Source organism: Polypterus senegalus, chromosome 18 (assembly GCF_016835505.1).
Source record: "Polypterus senegalus isolate Bchr_013 chromosome 18, ASM1683550v1, whole genome shotgun sequence".
NCBI classification, from domain to species: Eukaryota; Metazoa; Chordata; class Cladistia; order Polypteriformes; family Polypteridae; genus Polypterus; species Polypterus senegalus.
In genome coordinates, this window is record NC_053171.1 from 9,040,395 (window position 1) to 9,058,513 (window position 18,119).

An 18,119-nucleotide genomic window follows, 5' to 3' on the forward strand; every position below is an offset into this window, starting at 1 on the left:
TCTTCTTTGTCCAATCCTGTCGATAATTTTTCAAAAAGTCTATACTGACGGGCCAAGAAGGGGAAGTTCAGTTGGTGGGTGACACGGATTTCTCTGCTATTCAGTTATATTTATATTTTGTTTCAAGCTGTTTTTATTCTTTTTTTATTTTTTTAAGATATGATGAATGGGTGAAAGCTGATAGAATCATCTGGCCTGTAGACAAGTGCGGTACAAAAAGGAAACAGCGAAGGAAAATAAAAGTGAGTCCTTTTCAATGACTGGACTTGAGTTGCCATCTTTAAGGTAATAATCTGGTGTCATCTCTTTCATTTTACAAACTTAAATTTGTTCTTTGGTTTTAGAGTAAAGAGGAATGCGAGAAAGATGAGAAAAAGGAAGAGGACAAACATAACAAAACAAAGAGAGGCCGGCCACCTTTGAAGATAACTCCTTCCAACTCCTCTTCCCGCAGTGCCTCGAAAAGAGCCAGCAGTGAAAGTCGGCTGAGCGGCAAAAGCCCACTGCTTTCTGAATCGTCTGCAATTTCAAATGGCTTTGAAGGTAAAGTCTTAATTTTCTTTGGTAGCCAGTCACAAACTATACATTTATCTAAAACAAAGAATTTTAGTTAGGACAGAAGGAAATAATGGTATCGAGTACCATGATTAAGGCTTCTGCACACTACCCAAATTGACATGGTTACTTGAAAAATGTTTAAATACTTTGAATAAAACCATGAGAAGCTGCATTTCTAGCTATGGCACAGTTTTAAATGAGAGAGTAACTGAAGTGCATGTATTGGCATTCCTTATGGTGTTTCCAAGAGTTTTAGTGATCTTTTGTATGATCCCGTTAGCTAGAATTGGTGGGCAGGCAGTTGTTACAAGAATATTTTATAATGGAATTAAATAAGTCAAAGTTGTATTATTTTTTTTTTTCCAGTTTCATTACACTTGCTTTTAGGGAGAGTTTTTTGGGTAGACTCTTTCAGCCACTGCATGCTAAAATGTTAATATGGAAGTGAACCTGTCGGGTTGGTGTTCACAGTTACTTCACATTACTTTTTCTTTTTCTCACTTTTCAGTTTCTAGCTTCAGTGTTTGGGTTCGTTGTTATGCTATTAAAATTTAGTTATGAGCACTTTGACATCAGTTCAGTTTTTTTTTTTTGTTTTTTTTTTTGTCTGGCCTTACCTGACTGACCAGTACAACAAGACCCCCACATATGATATAATGTTCAAAGAATATCAATGTATTATTATGTTAGACTTGGAGCTTTCTAGGGTTCCCCCAGACAGACATGCCCATAATTTGGGAAACAAATTACACCATTGTGATAAAGAGTATACTAATAGGTGTCTTCAGCAAAATGATCAATAGGACTTGGAAGTTGTGCAGTCCACATCAACTGAGCTTAGGAGTTCACGACCTATTGAGATACGAGGGGTCAAAACTTCAAAAAAATGGAAATTGGTAATGTAGGCATGTGGAGTGACATTTTAAGTATTTGGGCATATGCTGATCACAAATATGATCATACTTTTGATATTTGATTCTTTACCGGTGGTCCTTGCCTTCTACAAGATGCTCACAAATGACACATTTTACACATAAGCATGTGGGGTATTGTTTTAGACTATCTCAACTTCAGTGATTGTGAATATATTTTTGATTCTTTACTAGGGCTCTAGTCCCCTGTGGACCTCTCTGAAATTGTGAAAAATGACAGATTTCTATCATTATAGCTGAGGATATTTAGATCTTAAATTGAAGGACACTTTTTAATATTTCAAATATGTGATACAACTATGTTCTTGCATACCATGTACTTCCACCTCACGTAGTAAAATTACATTTTCTATGAGCACCCTAAATTAGAACAGCGTGAGCTAATTCAGTTTTTAACTTTTTCTTACTGCCACATCTGTGAGGAATCAGTGTGAGAAGCAGGACCATCTTGTCAAGTTAAATATGAGGGAGGTTTTTGTTATTTTGCCTTTTTATCTAACAAACCTTTTTTGAAGTTTTAAGTTTATTGTGCGATTAGTAACTTTATATTATGAACAGCATGATGTTGAAATTGAGATATCATGTAAATATCCCTCCATAATAAAATGCAGTTATTTTTAATGATTTGGTTTGCTCCCCATACCTAAATGTTGAAGTCCACCCATGAATGTGGCGTGATCAGCTGGACCGCTGCATCACCTAGGGCCTGTTTTGCATATATAGCCAACATTAAACCCCCCTTCAAATTTGTTCGTATACCAGACAACGGTATCACAAAACCATTCTTTTTATGCAGTAGTAACATAAGACTGTTAAGGACAGTTCTCAAAACCCTTCCATTGTATGGCAAGCTTTACTGGAGGTTATGAGTGGAACTGAAGCCTAAGCCTGTTAAATTTGCCAATCTCACAATTTTCCTGATCTTCCACATTAGTTTTCATGCAAATTACTCCACTCCCTGTCGATTTGTTATACTTGCATTGTTTGTAACTGTGTCTACAAAAATTGTTTTCAATTTCACAGCCCCTAGTATTCAGTTTGTTCGTTGCATGTCTGAAAGCAAGTGCTGCATGATGGAACAAGAGTTAAGACTATTTCTAAAAATGCCATTGACTTCAGTTCATTTACTTCTACTGAAGAACCCAGCTCACTGCACCCTACTAAAACACAAAATAATATGCAATTAAATTGACGTGTAGTGTAGTATGTATCTGTGGATAACGTGTACCAAATTTTTTTAAATATCAGATGACAATGGAGAACAGATGAAAAAAAAAAAAATCCAGTCCTGTACTCCAGCTCTCCTCGAGTCAGCCAATCATCAGACTCCATGTAAAGCACGGTTGTGCATTAACATTAGAGTTAAAACCAGCCCCCCTGGTGTGTTCGGGCGTGGTTAAATCTCTTGGCACTCTTGGTCAAGTCTCGTGTCGTGGGACGTGAGTTCTTGATATTTTTTAGTTTATAATTTAAAAACGGAATAAGAGTCTGAAAATCTAACAACATCACATTAAAGTTTGCTAAACTCTGAAAAGAATGAATCCATACATATATAATGTAGGTTTTAAGATAAGCCTGATTTAAAGTGTGACAAAAAACATGACATGAAAATGTCACATAAAATCGTTGCACAAAACCGTTTCACTTTTAGGCTTGGGATTATATATATATATATATATGGGTCAAACAGTCTGTCTAATTGTGCCAAAGAAATAGAAGCATATTAACCTCTAAGCTCAAAAAATAAAAAGTGTGAAGATAATTTATTTTAGGTGTTTTTTTATTGGCACTTGCAGCAGTCGTTCTAGTTGTTGAAGCTGGTCACATACATTCAGTCGTCCTGATGTTAAGGTGATGCTATGAAATAGCAAACTCTATGAGAGGCAAACCACACGAACGGGGACCTGTAGTGCATCATTATGACACTTACAGGCCTTTTGAGATACAGGACAGTAAGTTCTACTCAAGTATACAAATGTACGTTATGCTTTTTCTGTTTTCAGCTGTATGCTGTGGCTTGTGCTGATCTGATGTTGCCTCTCACTCTATTGCAAACAAATGCAACTGTTCACTAAAAATCTGTACCATGGCGCTACCCAGTGGCATCCTTGTCAACCGACAAGTGTTTGCTGTCAGTAAAAAAGGTGTTGGGGTGAGAGATCACATTGAAACTCTGGACTGCAGGAGACTGTGTGAATGTTATCACAGAGTGGATTTGTCCTGTCGGTACTTTGTTTGGTGTTTCTGTCAGTCTTGCTGCTTTTTCTTTTGGTGCATAATCAGTTCTGTCATTGCAAATGATTTTTCTTCATCTAGCTATTGATACCACAAACATCTTGAACAATTCACTGTGCAACAGCTCAGACATGTGCCACCTTTATACTTGCCAGTAATTCAGCCTTTCTCATAGTCTCACAGCTGTTGAAGTGATGCATTTGTCCTTGGTCAAGGTGCACCTTAATTCATTACTAAATCAACTCTCTAGTAAGGGTATTTTTATTTCCATGGACGAGGGCAGACATGGGGTCTTGATTTGACCATCTGTACAGGTATTGTGCCTGACATCAGTTCATGTGTGAAGAAACTCCTAATAAGCATTGTATATATCTCATTTCTTGAAGATATGATAGCAACTTTATGTCATTTGAATTATTATACATATATCGGTTACGGTCCTGGAGGGTTGCAGTGGCTGTAGATATTCATTCTAACCAGTTTCACAATTAAAAGCCAGGTCTAAAAGATATTGAAGAGATTGATATTGGAGATTGTTATCCATATGTTCTGTAGTTCAGAAGAGATGTGTATCTCTTGGTCCTTCCCTTCTCTCGTTTATTTCCAAGCATTTTCTTAACACAAATACTTCATGATGCATATACACAGGTTTAAATAGAAGCATGTTCACTGTTCACCTAATGGATCATTTGCACCTCATTATTAACTTATGGCTGGTTAAGAAAAAAACTCGCCAGTTAAAACTTAAATGTAGCTGTTTAAAATTAAAATAGGCAGTTAAGGATTGTGCATTGTAACAGGAGAGTTAACTAAAACTAAGCCCAAAAAATATTGCTTTTGTAGTAAATTTAAGAGATTTCAGTTACAAAATTGGTTAAAGAGAACACTTACAGCTACTGCCACCCACTAGGATGTAATTGATGAATCCTGCTTGAGTGGATTGAACCTGCGTTGCCACATAATAATTATTACTCTAAAATGCTTGCATATATTCACCTCTACAAATTTAATTTTTTTACACTTCTCTTTTTACTATTCAAGTACCAGGTCAGGATAAATAAAAACATATTTTAAATGCCCATTCATTTTCACAGGCATTTCATTTCTCCATCCTCCTAATTCCGTTTTTGGTCATTCCCCTGTGAAGCCTAAAGTGAAATTTGTAGGTGGTTTATAACAAATGGGTGACTGTTTGTTTGTTTATCAAACAAGCACTGATCTATTGTAAAACCTTTTTTTCCAGTTTGTCATATTGATATTAATAATCTCTTTTAATATAATAATAAACTAATAAATGGATACAAAAAAAAAAAACTACCCTTATTGAAGAGGTGGCAGCTTTCAGACATTTCAGTTGCTTCTGCTTTTCTCCAAAATGCGTTTTTTCTAATGTGTGCTTTAATTTACAGAGACGCCGAGGAGACGCACAAGGCACACGTCTGGATTGTTTGATTCTGATAAGGGCTCTAATGGTAAGATTTGCAGCCGTTCTGGTCTTGATAAGTAGATTTTTTATTATTTGGGAAAGGGGCAGGTCACAGTGACTGTTCATTTGACTCCATGTTCTGTTTGTCTGTACTCAGACTTCGAACTATGTGTAATACTTTATAAAAGTATAGAACAGTGAACATAGGTATAAAACTATATCTATAACTATAAGGGTTAGAGTAAGTAAAGTCAGTGTATGCCTCTGGTTCTTGACTCCATGTTGTTAGTGATATGCATTCTTGTATCCTCCACACAAGACTGGATGTTTAATCCACTGATGGGAGAACTTTTTTTTTTTTTTCTCTCCACCCCTTTTGCATGTGGATGGGATGTCAAGTCCATGATCCACTGATACCTGCAGTTAATATTCCATCTTTGTGTTTTCATAAAGATTCTGGCAATTCATCTGAAGAAAGTGATGTAGAGGATACGTCTGAAAATAAAGCTGAAGAAAATGAGAAACCAGACACACCAGAAGAAACAAAAGAACTGCAGAAAGAAGACGACATGCCCAGAGCAGCAGAGGAATGTCTCATCAATCCACCAGAGCAGCCTGAAAACGTGAAAGAACTTCCTGAAAAAATACCTGTGAAATTGGAGGAAGAAGTAAAACCAGAGCCTGACTCTTCAATAACACTCGAAGACGTGAAGGTAGCGCAAGATGACCTGAAGAAGGAAGCTGAGAAGTCCCCAAAAAACAAAGGAAGAAGAAGTCGATCCAAAGAACAGAACACCGATGGCGCTAAGGTGTGCAGCAGTCACATAACTGAGGTCAAGTCTTCTGTAACAGAGATTCCAGAAAACTTGGATTTGGAGAAGATCCCAGATACTTCAAAAGTTTCTGAGCCAAAAATGAAGGACTTTGACTCTGATTCAGAGAGAGAGGAACTCTATACAGACGACAAAAAGCCAGTGAAACGAAAAGTCATTGAGCAACAGCCACCTGAAAAAAGGTTACGGATAGAGAGGCCTAATGAACAGCAACTGGAGACTCCAGAGAAGTCAGATGAGCACGGGGAAAGGTGTGCTGATCTTCCTGAAGTGGATGATGAAATTAAAAATGAAATGCCTGCTCTGTCTCCAGAGGTTGAGTGCATACCTGAACACGTGAGCATCACTTCGCCAATAAAAATAACTGAAGATGGCTTGCTGAAAATGGAGGACGATTTCATGCCAGAAATTGGGCCTGAAGCTCTCGTTTGCCATGAGGTTGACTTGGATGATTTGGATGAGAAAGATAAGTCCCCAAGTGAGGATGTCCCCAACGAGAAGCCCTTTAGTCCAAAGGTGTCAGCTGATGTGACTTCCCTAGGCCACCAGGGATTTTCAGAGCCCTCTCCCACAGTGTTCAGCCCTGAGGAATCACGTAGCTCTAAAAGTGAGAGTGACACCACAATCGAAGTGGACAGCGTAGCAGGAGAATCTCAAGAGGGTCTCTGTGAGAGCGAATCTGCCAACGGCTTTGAGGCCAGTACCAGTTCTAGCATCTGCAGCATTTCGCTGCAAGAAAGAGAAAGTAAGGAGCGAGGTAAGTAAGAAGAATGACCGAGGCCGTAGGGAATTTAAGGGAAATCATACCCCTCTGTTCATTTTAGACCAATGGGCACACTCTTGTTGATTCCTCCTAGAAAGTTGGTGCACATTGATTTAAAATTGGTGGTGAAAATGCCAGATACATTTCCTTACTTACTATGGGACTGAAATATTTCGGTTAGTCTGCATCTTCATGTACTGTGTAGTAATATCTCAGCTAATGAAGTATACAAGTTCAGGGCTTAAGTTCATAATAAAAAAACTTAATTATCAGAGGTAGATGGATTATAGGAGGAATATGACACATATTGCATTGACTGGGAAGTGTAGTTATTATTTATTTCACCATCAGAAATGTCATTTCCTTCCTCAACGTCTTTTAAACGATGCCAGTGCTGTCACCCTGATCTTCCACAGCTCCCTGCACTCTCATCAACCTCGTAAAGTGGCTAAACATTCATTCTGCCAAATGAGCCAGGCAACCACACTTGGGGAAAGCGAGGGAAGATGGTGTTCTCTCTGACCCGAACTCCCATGAGCTTATCAGCGCTAGGACACTTATGGAAGATGCACCAGTTGCCATGCACCTAGGCTTATGGATTTTAACATCTGATTCAGACTCTGAGAATCGTGCAATTTGACAGCAGTTGACTTGTTTTTTAAAATATATATTGGAATAGCTGTACCCTGTGAGACGTCCGATCAGATGTCCTAATCCTTACACCATGAATACGCCATGCGCCCTCTCAATCCGCCCACTAACATGTCAGTTTTAATCATCCGTCTATCCATTATCCAACCCGCTATATCCTAACACAGGGTCACACAGGTCTGCTGGAGCCAATACAGGGTGCAAGACAGGAAACAAACCACAGGGCGCGCGCACACCCACCAAGCACACACTAGGGACAATGTAGAATTGCCAGTGCACCTAACCTGCCTGTCTTTAGACTGTGGGAGGAAACCCACGTAGACACTGGGAGAACATGCAAACTCCATGTAGGGAGGACCCAGCGAGGCAGCAGCGCTACCCACTGCGCAACCGTCCCACCTCAGTTTTAATCGGACATTTCAAAATTAACATTGTTAGCAAATATGTACAAGAGTTAAGACCGCAGATATGTGATTTGAGATGAACTAAGTTGAGGTTACGTTTATATTGTGACTACAGCAGAGGAAATACGTCACGTTTACTGTCGTAAAACTGAAGCCCATCAGTGTAAGTCGTTAGCAGAGCTTATTTTCTATTCAGATATTTGAAAAGTGTCCTTCAGCACATAAACTTGGTATAGTACAGGGTGATTTAAAAAGATTCATCCAGTTTCAAAGTGCCGTAATTTTACAATCGTGAGGCACCTTGGAACCAATCACATACCAATTTAAAGAGGAGGTCACAGAGTTTCTGACTGTCACCTAAAGATGGCTCCCGTCAGTCTGTGTTGTCTCTCAACAACAAACTCCTTCGTCACCGGATTGGCCGTAAAGGAGCTCACGATTTGGCTCCCCAAGGTCACCAGATCTCACACCTTGTGACTTTTTGGGAGGTACATTAAGGATTCTGTTTATGTGCCACCACTCACAACAACACTGGATGATCTCCAAAATTACATTGAAAGAGCTGTGAGCATGAGTACAGTGACACCCGACATGCTCAATGGAGTATGGGATGAATTTGACTATCGTGTCGATGTTGTCCACACAACTGGAGGAGGTCATAATGAGCACTTGTAAAATTACATGATAAACTTGCTCATCTAAACCATTTACAATTTACTGAATTGTTCTGTAATGATTTACACATGAAATAAACCATTTTGAAATCAGAAATATCTTTTTGAATCACCCTGTATGCTTTTCAAGTAGTCTTCCAGTTAATAATTATGGAAAGTGTAGTGGTGTGTAAATACACAGCATGATATTTTCCTCCCAAGGGAAAAATAATTTTGCCCAGTGAAAAATGTCAATGACCCACCCACTGGAGGTTTCTCGATATGTTTAGTTTGCTTGAAATTAAATCAGCCGGGCTGAATTTTTCACATGCGGTGATCAACTGTTGTAAACCTGTGATGCTACATTTGTTCACAAACGGTCACTAGGCTGATGTTACTCGATTTATGTTGACCTCATTGGAAAGTCACTTTGAATAAAAACCTCATCTTAGCAAATAAATAAATAAAAACATATCAAGTCCCAATGCCCTTTGGGTGTCCCAAATGGAGCCAAACCAGAGGAGCACTGCCACTTATTGTACCTGGGGAGCAACTGTTCAAAGCTCGGTCAATCCTTTATGTTCTCCTCAACAGGGAAAGGGAACAGGAACCATCCCAACAGGGGTGCACATCCATCCACACCATTCTTCAATAATGAGCCAGATAAGAAATCGCTCTTCATCTCAGTCAGGATTCCAGTCCATCTGTTCTGTCTGTCACAGCCCAGAAAGCTTGTAACAGTTTAATTTACAAAAATATGCACATCTCTCATGAGCAGTACATCACAGCACAGTCTTTCTTCTGCGTAATTCTTGAGGCGATACAGTGCCTTGTACAATAGTGATTGTTGGTGAAACACAATATATTTTAGTATATTTGCAACCCCAGTTGATGACTGTGACTACCATTGTGCTAAACCGTGCTGGTTTATCATTCTGGCTTTCATTACATTTTAGGTTGACACAGCATCCCACCCACATTTGACTTATTTAAATGAAGCTTTTGGTTAGTGGCAGCTACAACGATGTCATACTATGGATCTATGTATAGGTTTTTTCAGTCCAGCTAGTCAGTGGAGAGTGTGGGGTACTTAAGAGAATAACTTGTCTGTATCAGTAGTAGATCTGACGCCTGAAGTGAGGCCATAGCCTGCTGCCTGGTTGTTTTTCCAGTTCTCATTTCTGAGTTGGGAACAAGCAATGCTAATGAAGACTTTCCATTTATAGTGCTGCTTTTTGACTTCATGGCTAACAGTAAGCACTGTTGTTTTTGCATGTTGGCGTGGTTTTTAATACATTAAGACATCGATTTCTATCTCTCTCACTCACTCTTCTCTGTGCCTTTGTGTCTGTCTGTTTTCAGGCCAGAAAAGGTCTAGTGACTGCAACAGTAGTTCACATGCAAAGAAGCAGAAGCGCAACCAAAAACGAGCGAGTGCAGCCTCCCAGAATGAGAAGAATGGAGCAGGTAGGCAGTTTGTGTAAATATGTTGTTGCTAAATGAAATGTAAATAAAGTCTGTTTGTCTTGCTTCAGTATGAGAGATGTACAGTGCCTTGCAAAAATATTCATCCTTCTCATCGTTGTTTGTCCTGTTTTCTCACATTACATTCAGTATTTAAAATGGATTTCCATTTGGATTTGATGTAATGGATTTAAAAATATTGTTCCCATTGTTGAAGTGGATTGAAAATAAAATACCTCGTATATACCTTACACCATGTTTTATATGTGTTACGGCCAAATTGGGAAATGGCCAATGTCGCTGTAAATTGACCGGCCAACGTCCAATCTTTTCCTTGATTTTAGGATTTGGCCGGCCAGTTTGCAAAATGGCATGGAGCGATCGGTCAAAGTCTGAAGAAAAAAGGCATCAGCAGCGATTTGTTCCTCACTTAGTAGTACAATTGCATCGAGTGTATCGTTGGCGGCTCTTGTTCAGAAAGTGGACGCCACTTGGTTGTTTCACAATAATTAACATGAGGTATATAAGTAGGTTTCACATTTCTGTTATCATTTTAGCCCTAAAATAGTGACTTAACATCAGGGACCTATTTTATTGACTTTAAGGTTAGTGTTTGGGCGAGGGGAAGGCTGTCTCAAGTGGCGTCCGCTTTCTGAACAAGACCCGCCTTGAGCAGTTTCTCATGCAGAATGGGAAAACTCACTTCTGAATCTGCATCTGAAAGTTTAAGCATCTTCACACCTTGAACGAACAGTCTTGTATCAGCACATTGGATTTTGGCCAGGGAGTTCTCACCACTTTGCGAAATGGCCGGCCAAAGTAGCATATACACTGGTCATTTCTAGTCATTTGGACTTTGGCCACACCTCACGGCCAAAATGCGAAACGGCCAGCCAATTCGGGAACTGGCTGAACTTCGGGTTTTGGCCGTAACATATATATAATCTAGAGATTTAGGGAGAACAAGTAAATTGTGGAGTAGTAGTGCAGGGTTGGGTTATAAAAAAAAAAAATCCCAAACTTTGAATATTCCATGGAGCACCTTTTAATCCATTATAATAAAATGGAAAGAATATGGCACCACTATACACCATCAGAGATGCAACAAAGATAATAGGAATATATTGAAGGAGGTGCAAAGTTCCACAGTGGAGATATAGAAGTATCTGTCAATGGGACCACTTTAAGTCCTACACTCCACAGAGCGGGGCTTTATGGAATATTGGACTGTATGTATTCCAAATGCGATGTGCCTCTTAAAATTAATATGAAATTGTTTTCCCTTTAGGGCACAGCAGTGACAGTGAAGACCTTCCTGCCAGTGAAAGCTTCAACAAATGCACTCCAGCCAAACACTCCAACATTGCCAAAGCTCCAAAACTTACGAGGTCCCCTGCACAGGTGATTTCGCCTCATAGCAAAGACGGAGACAAAGAAAAACACAAAGAGAAGACGCCTGCTCATTCTTGCCCTAAAACATACAAGTGGACATTTCAGCTCAGTAAATAGATTTCTTTATTTCCTGATTGCTTGAGATGTGCTGTGAGTGGCATCTTGTTCTGGTTTATTTGCAACTTGCGAGTTAACAGAAGTACATAAAGATCTCTGAACATCCTGTTTAATTCTATGTCACCTTTTATTATTGTAGGGCTTTGTAGAGCTTGTAGCTTAATTTTTTTCTCTGCATACATACTGGCTGAGGATGCTGGGATTAGTCATCAGTGTACTTTTTTTTTGTCTTGTTAACCAAATGGAGGCTTCTTGCCTTGGTGTGATGCATGAACAAGATGTCAGCTTGTGTGGTTGTGTGTGCCAGTTATGTGCGACTGAGTGGTGTACTCCCACACAGTGCTGTCAGATTTTAATGAGCTCTCTGTCCATGTCTTGTTGGTGCAGCGGAACTCGACAACATGACCAGTGCTGATAGAATTACCTTCCTTCAAGATAAGCTGCAGGAAATCCGAAAATACTACATGTCATTGAAATCAGAAGTGGCCTCAATTGACAGGCGGCGCAAAAGGTTAAAAAAGAAGGAGAGAGAAGGTAAGACTTGATCTGAACTGCTTCAGCCTCATTATGATCTGAAGATGGAAATGGCTTATGTTCACCTCTACCTTTAATTCTGCCAGTCAGTTTTCTTGTTGTATACTTTTTGGCACAGAAATGTTGTGAAAAAGTAAGTACACCCATGAAATGTTCTTTTTTAACATAATTTGATCTTCATTCTAAACAGTAGCTATATACAAAGGTGGTATAATAAACATCATCCATCCATCCATTACCGAACCCGCTATATCCTAACTACAGGGTCACGGGGGGTCTGCTGGAGCCAACACAGGGCGCAAGGCAGGAAACAAACCCCAGGCAGGGCGTCAGCCCACCGCAGATAATAAACATCATGCCATAAATAGATAGATACTTTATTAATCCCAAGGGTAAATTCACATACTCCAGCAGCAGCATACTGATAAAGAACAATATTAAATTAAAGAGTGATGAAAATGCAGCTATACAGACAGACAATAACTTTGTATATAATATTAACATTTAACCCCCCGGGTGGAATTGAAGAGTCGCATAGTGTGGGGTCTCCTCAGTCTGTCAGTGGAGCAGGACGGTGACAGCAGTCTGTCACTGAAGCTGCTCCTCTGTCTGGAGATGATCCTGTTCAGTGGATGCAGTGGATTCTCCATGATTGACAGGAGCCTGCTCAGCGCCCGTCGCTCTGTCTTATATTTTGTAGTCCGTTTTATGATTCATATCGATACAAATGCAAATTTTGCATGTGAAAAAAGTCAGTCCAGCTCTACAGTTCTCACTACCTCAAATATCTCAAATTAGAATTAGAATCAAGTGCAACAGTTTAGGACATCATTGGAGATGATCTTTTTTGAACCTGACCTCTTATTTAAACCTCAGACATTTACTTTGGTTTGTGGTTCTGTTGCTGAATTGTACCATATCACCATGCCAAGATCTGAGGAGCTCTTTGAAGCCTTCAGAAAGAAGGGTAATAGATGGTTATGAGTCTGTGAATGGATTTAAAGATATTCAAACAATTGGGAATCAAACATTCTGATGTCTAGAAGATCATCTACAAGTAGTGAAGATTTCAAACGGCTATCAACATGTCCAGGCCAGACTTGCCCAGCAAATTCAGATTCAGAGCAGAACGCAAGATGCTGAAAGAGGTCCCTAAGAACACTTGGATCACAGGACAGGTAGCTCTTGCCGCTGTTGATGTCAAAGTGCACGAGTCTAACATTAGAAAAGAGGCATCACAAATCTACATGGGAGGTAATTTTGTCTGTAGAATTAGAAGCTGAACTTAACTCAATAGCAAAATTTTGACTCGATTACCAAACTTCCACTTACTTGGAAGTAAAAAATGGGGGAGAAGGGGGAAAAAAAAATTTCATGGTGTGTACTTAGTTTTTCCCTTGACTGTATTAATGCAATTCTTGGATGTTGCCTCTTGTGCCGTGAGGCGGTTGGCTGATGAAGAAGCTGGGCAGACTTCTCACTGTAAGCTTACTGTTGTTCTTTTTTTTTAATTCTTCCCAACTCTGCTGCCTGGCAGTTGAGTTCAATTCAATTCATTTTCAGGGCCAAACGCTTTTGAGACAAATGAAACAACAGTCGTTGATGGGGTCTCTGCTAACCACTGACTTTACTCTCCACAGTTTCCCACACGACGGCGTCCACGTCATCGGGTTCGTCCGACACTGGAATGAGCCCGCCTTCTGCTTCTCCAACCCAGAACACTGTTGTGGTGGAGTGCAGGTGATGAAACGCATCCCCTCGTTTTTAATGTTCACCGCAACAAACTGCCTCTAAGGATGAAAGTGCAGCAAGAGAAAGAGACTCCCTGGTGTTCATGAGAGGAAAGCACTCAGTCGGATTGACCTTCCCAGTCCAATTCTACGCACTTTTGCTGTTTGGCTTCCAGTTTGCAGTCACACAATGTCAGATTCCACTCCAAGTGTTCGACAGGACACTGAAGAGGAGGTGAATGTAAGATGCATTTTTGGTTTGCTTTACACAAAGGCTACACACTCAATCTCCTTTTTTTCTTACAGTACAAGGCACTTTTCTGTAAAAACTCTCCTCTCCCGTTCCCAATCACCAGACCAGCCTGAAGGCGTCTAGACGCACGCTGGCATCTGCTGACTGCAGCTGTACGGCACTTGGGACTGGTCGGCATCTGCTCTGGGTGGGAGAATGGCGAAGCCAGGTACAGTAGTAGGCAGACGCACACTCGAGCGTTTGCTTTGCACAACTGCCAAAGTACATGTGTTCAGCAGAGTGCCCTATTTTCAAAGAGGGACAAAATACATTTTGCAGAAGGGGGTCTAGCTCACCGAAAACCCGGGAGGGGTTGTGTCTTCCACTTTTTAGTATTTTGAGCACAGAATTATGCAAATGAGATTATACTTGTTTACGGTGGAATTGCAAAAAAAAAAAAACAAAATAGGTTTTCGGTGGGCTGCTTTCCTTGGCCAAGGGTATTTTGTCTTTTTATATGTAATTGCAGAGTTTTTATTTTATTACAAAAAAAAAAAAAACTTCAAAAAATGTAAGTATGACAACAATGAAGTTATTTAATGAAAGATTTCTAGACCTTACAGTTTTGTGTATTAAAAACGGAAAAAAAAAAAAAGTGAAAGGTGTTGCAGCTTGTTAAATATATTTATTGAGACCATGGATAAGAAGAACTTTTTTTTTTAATAATGTATTTTTGACAACAAAAAACGTAATGCTCTCCTCACTTTGGGTTTAATTTACAAACAACAAAAATGTACTTCAGTGGAAAAACGTCTCAAAAGGAGAGGCGAGAATGGAGTAACTCCACTCTGTTCGCAAGCCTCGCCATCTTCTCCAATTTCTCGCCTTACTACAGCGCTGAAGTTTTGGTCCGTGGCTTCTTGAATGTTAACCGTTGGTCCCGACAACAATTCTGGTGGCTTAAACGTTGCATTCCTCTCCCGTGGGACGTTTTTTCTCCCCGTTTTGCGGGATGCCCTGGTAACCCCAGTTGCACCCGTGTTTTGGATGGCGCTTTTTTTTTTTTTTTTTTTGGTTATCTGAAAATATTGATTTGGATATTTTGGACCCTCCCCGTCCTGGGAGCACACCATTTGCTGGCATTGCCTTGCCCTTTTTTGACTTTAATTTATTATTAATATTATTATTATTTTTTTTTTTTTTTTTTCTGGCCTGGTACGTGGTATGCTTGTACTTTTCAGTTTTCCCAAATGAAAATTGGAAAAGGGGGAACTTGTCAGACCAGCCTATGGATTGCCCCAGATATTCAGCGACTCTTTTTGTATATACATCTTTCAGAAACCATGTATTTCAAAAATACATTTTGCATATAAGCTGTATAAAAATGAAAGTGATTTATTTTATATTTTTTTTATTCATCTTTGTACATTTAAACTTTTGTGCCCCTTTTTGTAAATGTTAATACTCTAGAGAGCTAGCGCAAATCCTTTAGATTGTATTATATGAACCTGTGGTTCAAAGCAACACTGGGCCTGAAACAGACCCTTTAGTATTAAGTAGACCTACAGATATATTGTACATTTTATGTTTTATAAACATTTTATTTCCTTATTGTGAAAGATACATTTCTTTAAAGGAGAATTTCATTTTTAGTTTTCTTCCATTTCATGGGTAGTGAAGGAGAAAGTTTGACACTTTTTTCTGTCATTTCCTGTACAAATCCATTGTATTGTTCTGTCCACAGCCCCATGCTGAGTATTAATAAAGACATTTTAAAATACGTTCCCGTTCTCATTCGCACAGTCGCAGGATGGGCCATCCGGTGTGCACAAGCAGAGAAAAGACTCGCCAGGTGTATTTGCTTAACAGCAGGTGGCTGATTTGTCGCTTAAAAAGAGCCAGTGTGGGTGGTCACCTCTGGGGCTCCATCTTGAATGTCCCCAAAGTTGCCTTTTATTTTCTGGTGAACTGAACAGCTGGTGAAATCTTCACTGTGGGCAAGGACAGACTCACAAGTCCAAGGATGCAGCCAGTCGCTCCTTGGAGGATAGCAGGCGTACTCGCTGGTGGGGATTTATAATTTGACCACAATTTCAGTCTAATGAGGTGTGTACTGTTGAGCTCACCTTTTGCAGTGTGTTAGTAGGTAGGTTAGTAGATTTGGTGACGACTGGCTCACCTTTTAAAGGATAGGTTTGGTAGTTTTCAGTTATTATCAATCATGAGCTGACTTGGGGTGCTATCCGGGACCACCTATTTGTTTGTACATCGGCCAGGAGGTGTACAAGTCATTGCAACTGAGGAGGCTCTGTGGGTCTGGTTTGGGCCACTGCTACACACACTTTAACTGTTGGTATGGATTAGCACTACACGATCTGCTGGCTACACACCTTGCCCATGAAAGGTTGTGTTTCACAACCATTAGATCAAATGACCGGTGGGTACAACTTGAAGTACTGGGCACTTATCACCAACTACTTATCATCCCTACAGTGAAGCATGTAGGTGGCAGCATCAAGCAGTGGGGACAGGGAGACTGGTCAGAATTGAGGGAAGGATGATCACAATGAAATCCAGAGGCCCTTGAAGAAAACCTACTCCAGACTGCATGCCACCTTAAGGGGGCCGGTTTATACTTCACGTTAAGAACACATACACGCATGAATCATGGCTGTCGTGCATTCCCAACATTCATTTGACGCGTCCTCTGAGCACGTCCTCACAAATTAATACGACACACGTGCAAGAGTTTGCAGTACCATCAAACGGGTCGGGTCGGTCTCAGGCACAGTGTGGTCAAGTTGAAATGCGACATCGGAGTCTTTATTTACTATCAACTTGTGACAGCAGCCCGCTTTGCAGATACTACAGGATCAACGTGTGTGTGCTTTGATGTTTGATGAATGGTTTGATGTGGTGAAGCAAATCATCAAACTTAAATGCTGACAAGCAGATGTGTTTGTGGTCCTTTTCTATTTCTCACATAGGCAATACAAACTTCGCATATTCCCCATCATGAAGACGCGATCCATTTTAAATGTCTCACCTTTTATTGGTTTGCACCTTTGCGACAGCATCAGAGTGTACAGCAGTGTATTTCAGCCAAAGAAGAAAAATAAATTAGTGACAGAGTGATTTAGGTCAATTTCATCGTTAAAGTTTAAATTTTGACTTTATCATGGTTTTAGTCATTAAAGTAGACTGTCATAAACGTCATCTTAAAACCGACCCAGTTGTTAATCACGATGTGCTTCTGGGGCTTCCACCTGTGCCTACAGCAGCAGATAGAAACTGTCACACAGAGCACATTACATTTATGATCTTCCAGCTCTCTGCAAATTTAGAATCCTTAGCTTTATATTTGATATCACTTTAATGATGAAATGTGTTAAAGCATGCATGTAACATTTTATAGATTTATCATTAACTATATCTAAATAATGAATACTGTTCATAATTACACGTGGAGGTGGCACAGTGGCGGAGCGGTAGTGCTGCTGCCTCGCTGAGAGTCGCATCACTGGTGTTCCCTGCCTGGAGTTTGCATGTTTTCCTGGTGGGTTTCCACATTGTGGTCCGGTTTCCTTCCAACAACAACAACATTTATTTATATAGCACATATTCATACAAAAAAATGTAGCTCAAAGTGCTTCCAAGGACATGGAGGTTTGGGGATTTGGTGACGCTAAAATGATGCTAATGTGTGAGTGCTTGTATTCACCTTGTGATGAGCTGATGCCCTGTTCAGGGACTGTTTCTGCCTCACGGCCACTGCTTACTGGAATGAGTGTCTCCCTGGATTGATGGATGTAATCATTAAACATCCATCCTTTTCAGAGATATTGTGGAAACGTGTCCTGGGCATTTAATGGATGTTTCGAGCAATTCTCAATGCAGTTGGTCTCACACTGATGTCACACTGCCACCTGGTGGAATCCTCCAGATTCGCATAAAGTACCTACACACGCATAAACGGTACACTGCTTGCGTAGTAGTAGTGTCAGCAGGCACACGCGTTGTGCAAAGTACAGACCCGACCAAAGACTGGAGGGTGGAAACCGTTCAATAAGCTGAAGCATTCACCCAAGACACTGCTGGAGTGACTTTGGGAGACGTCTTTGTGTGTGCACAGACTTAAACCCCATAGAACATGTGGGGAGAGACCCAAAGGTGAAAGTTTCCAGAGGCCAATCTA

The 18,119-nt window shown here is 40.2% G+C and overlaps 1 protein-coding gene across 2 annotated transcripts in view; it reads left to right on the forward strand.

The window, feature by feature from the left end:
* The window catches only part of arid4a (AT rich interactive domain 4A (RBP1-like)), a 60,790-nt gene extending 46,243 nt beyond the window's left edge, over positions 1–14,547 (forward strand). The window contains exons 18-25 of one of the 2 annotated variants that reach the window (XM_039741090.1): positions 158–242; positions 345–543; positions 5,135–5,197; positions 5,605–6,741; positions 9,818–9,922; positions 11,208–11,420; positions 11,807–11,962; positions 13,603–14,547. In XM_039741090.1, coding sequence (XP_039597024.1) covers positions 158–242; positions 345–543; positions 5,135–5,197; positions 5,605–6,741; positions 9,818–9,922; positions 11,208–11,420; positions 11,807–11,962; positions 13,603–13,706 — 2,062 coding nt within the window. In that variant the 3' untranslated portion in view covers positions 13,707–14,547. The remainder of the gene's footprint in view (positions 1–157; positions 243–344; positions 544–5,134; positions 5,198–5,604; positions 6,742–9,817; positions 9,923–11,207; positions 11,421–11,806; positions 11,963–13,602) is intronic. The other variant, XM_039741091.1, reaches the window with a different exon arrangement.
* Positions 14,548–18,119: the final 3,572 nt, after the last annotated feature.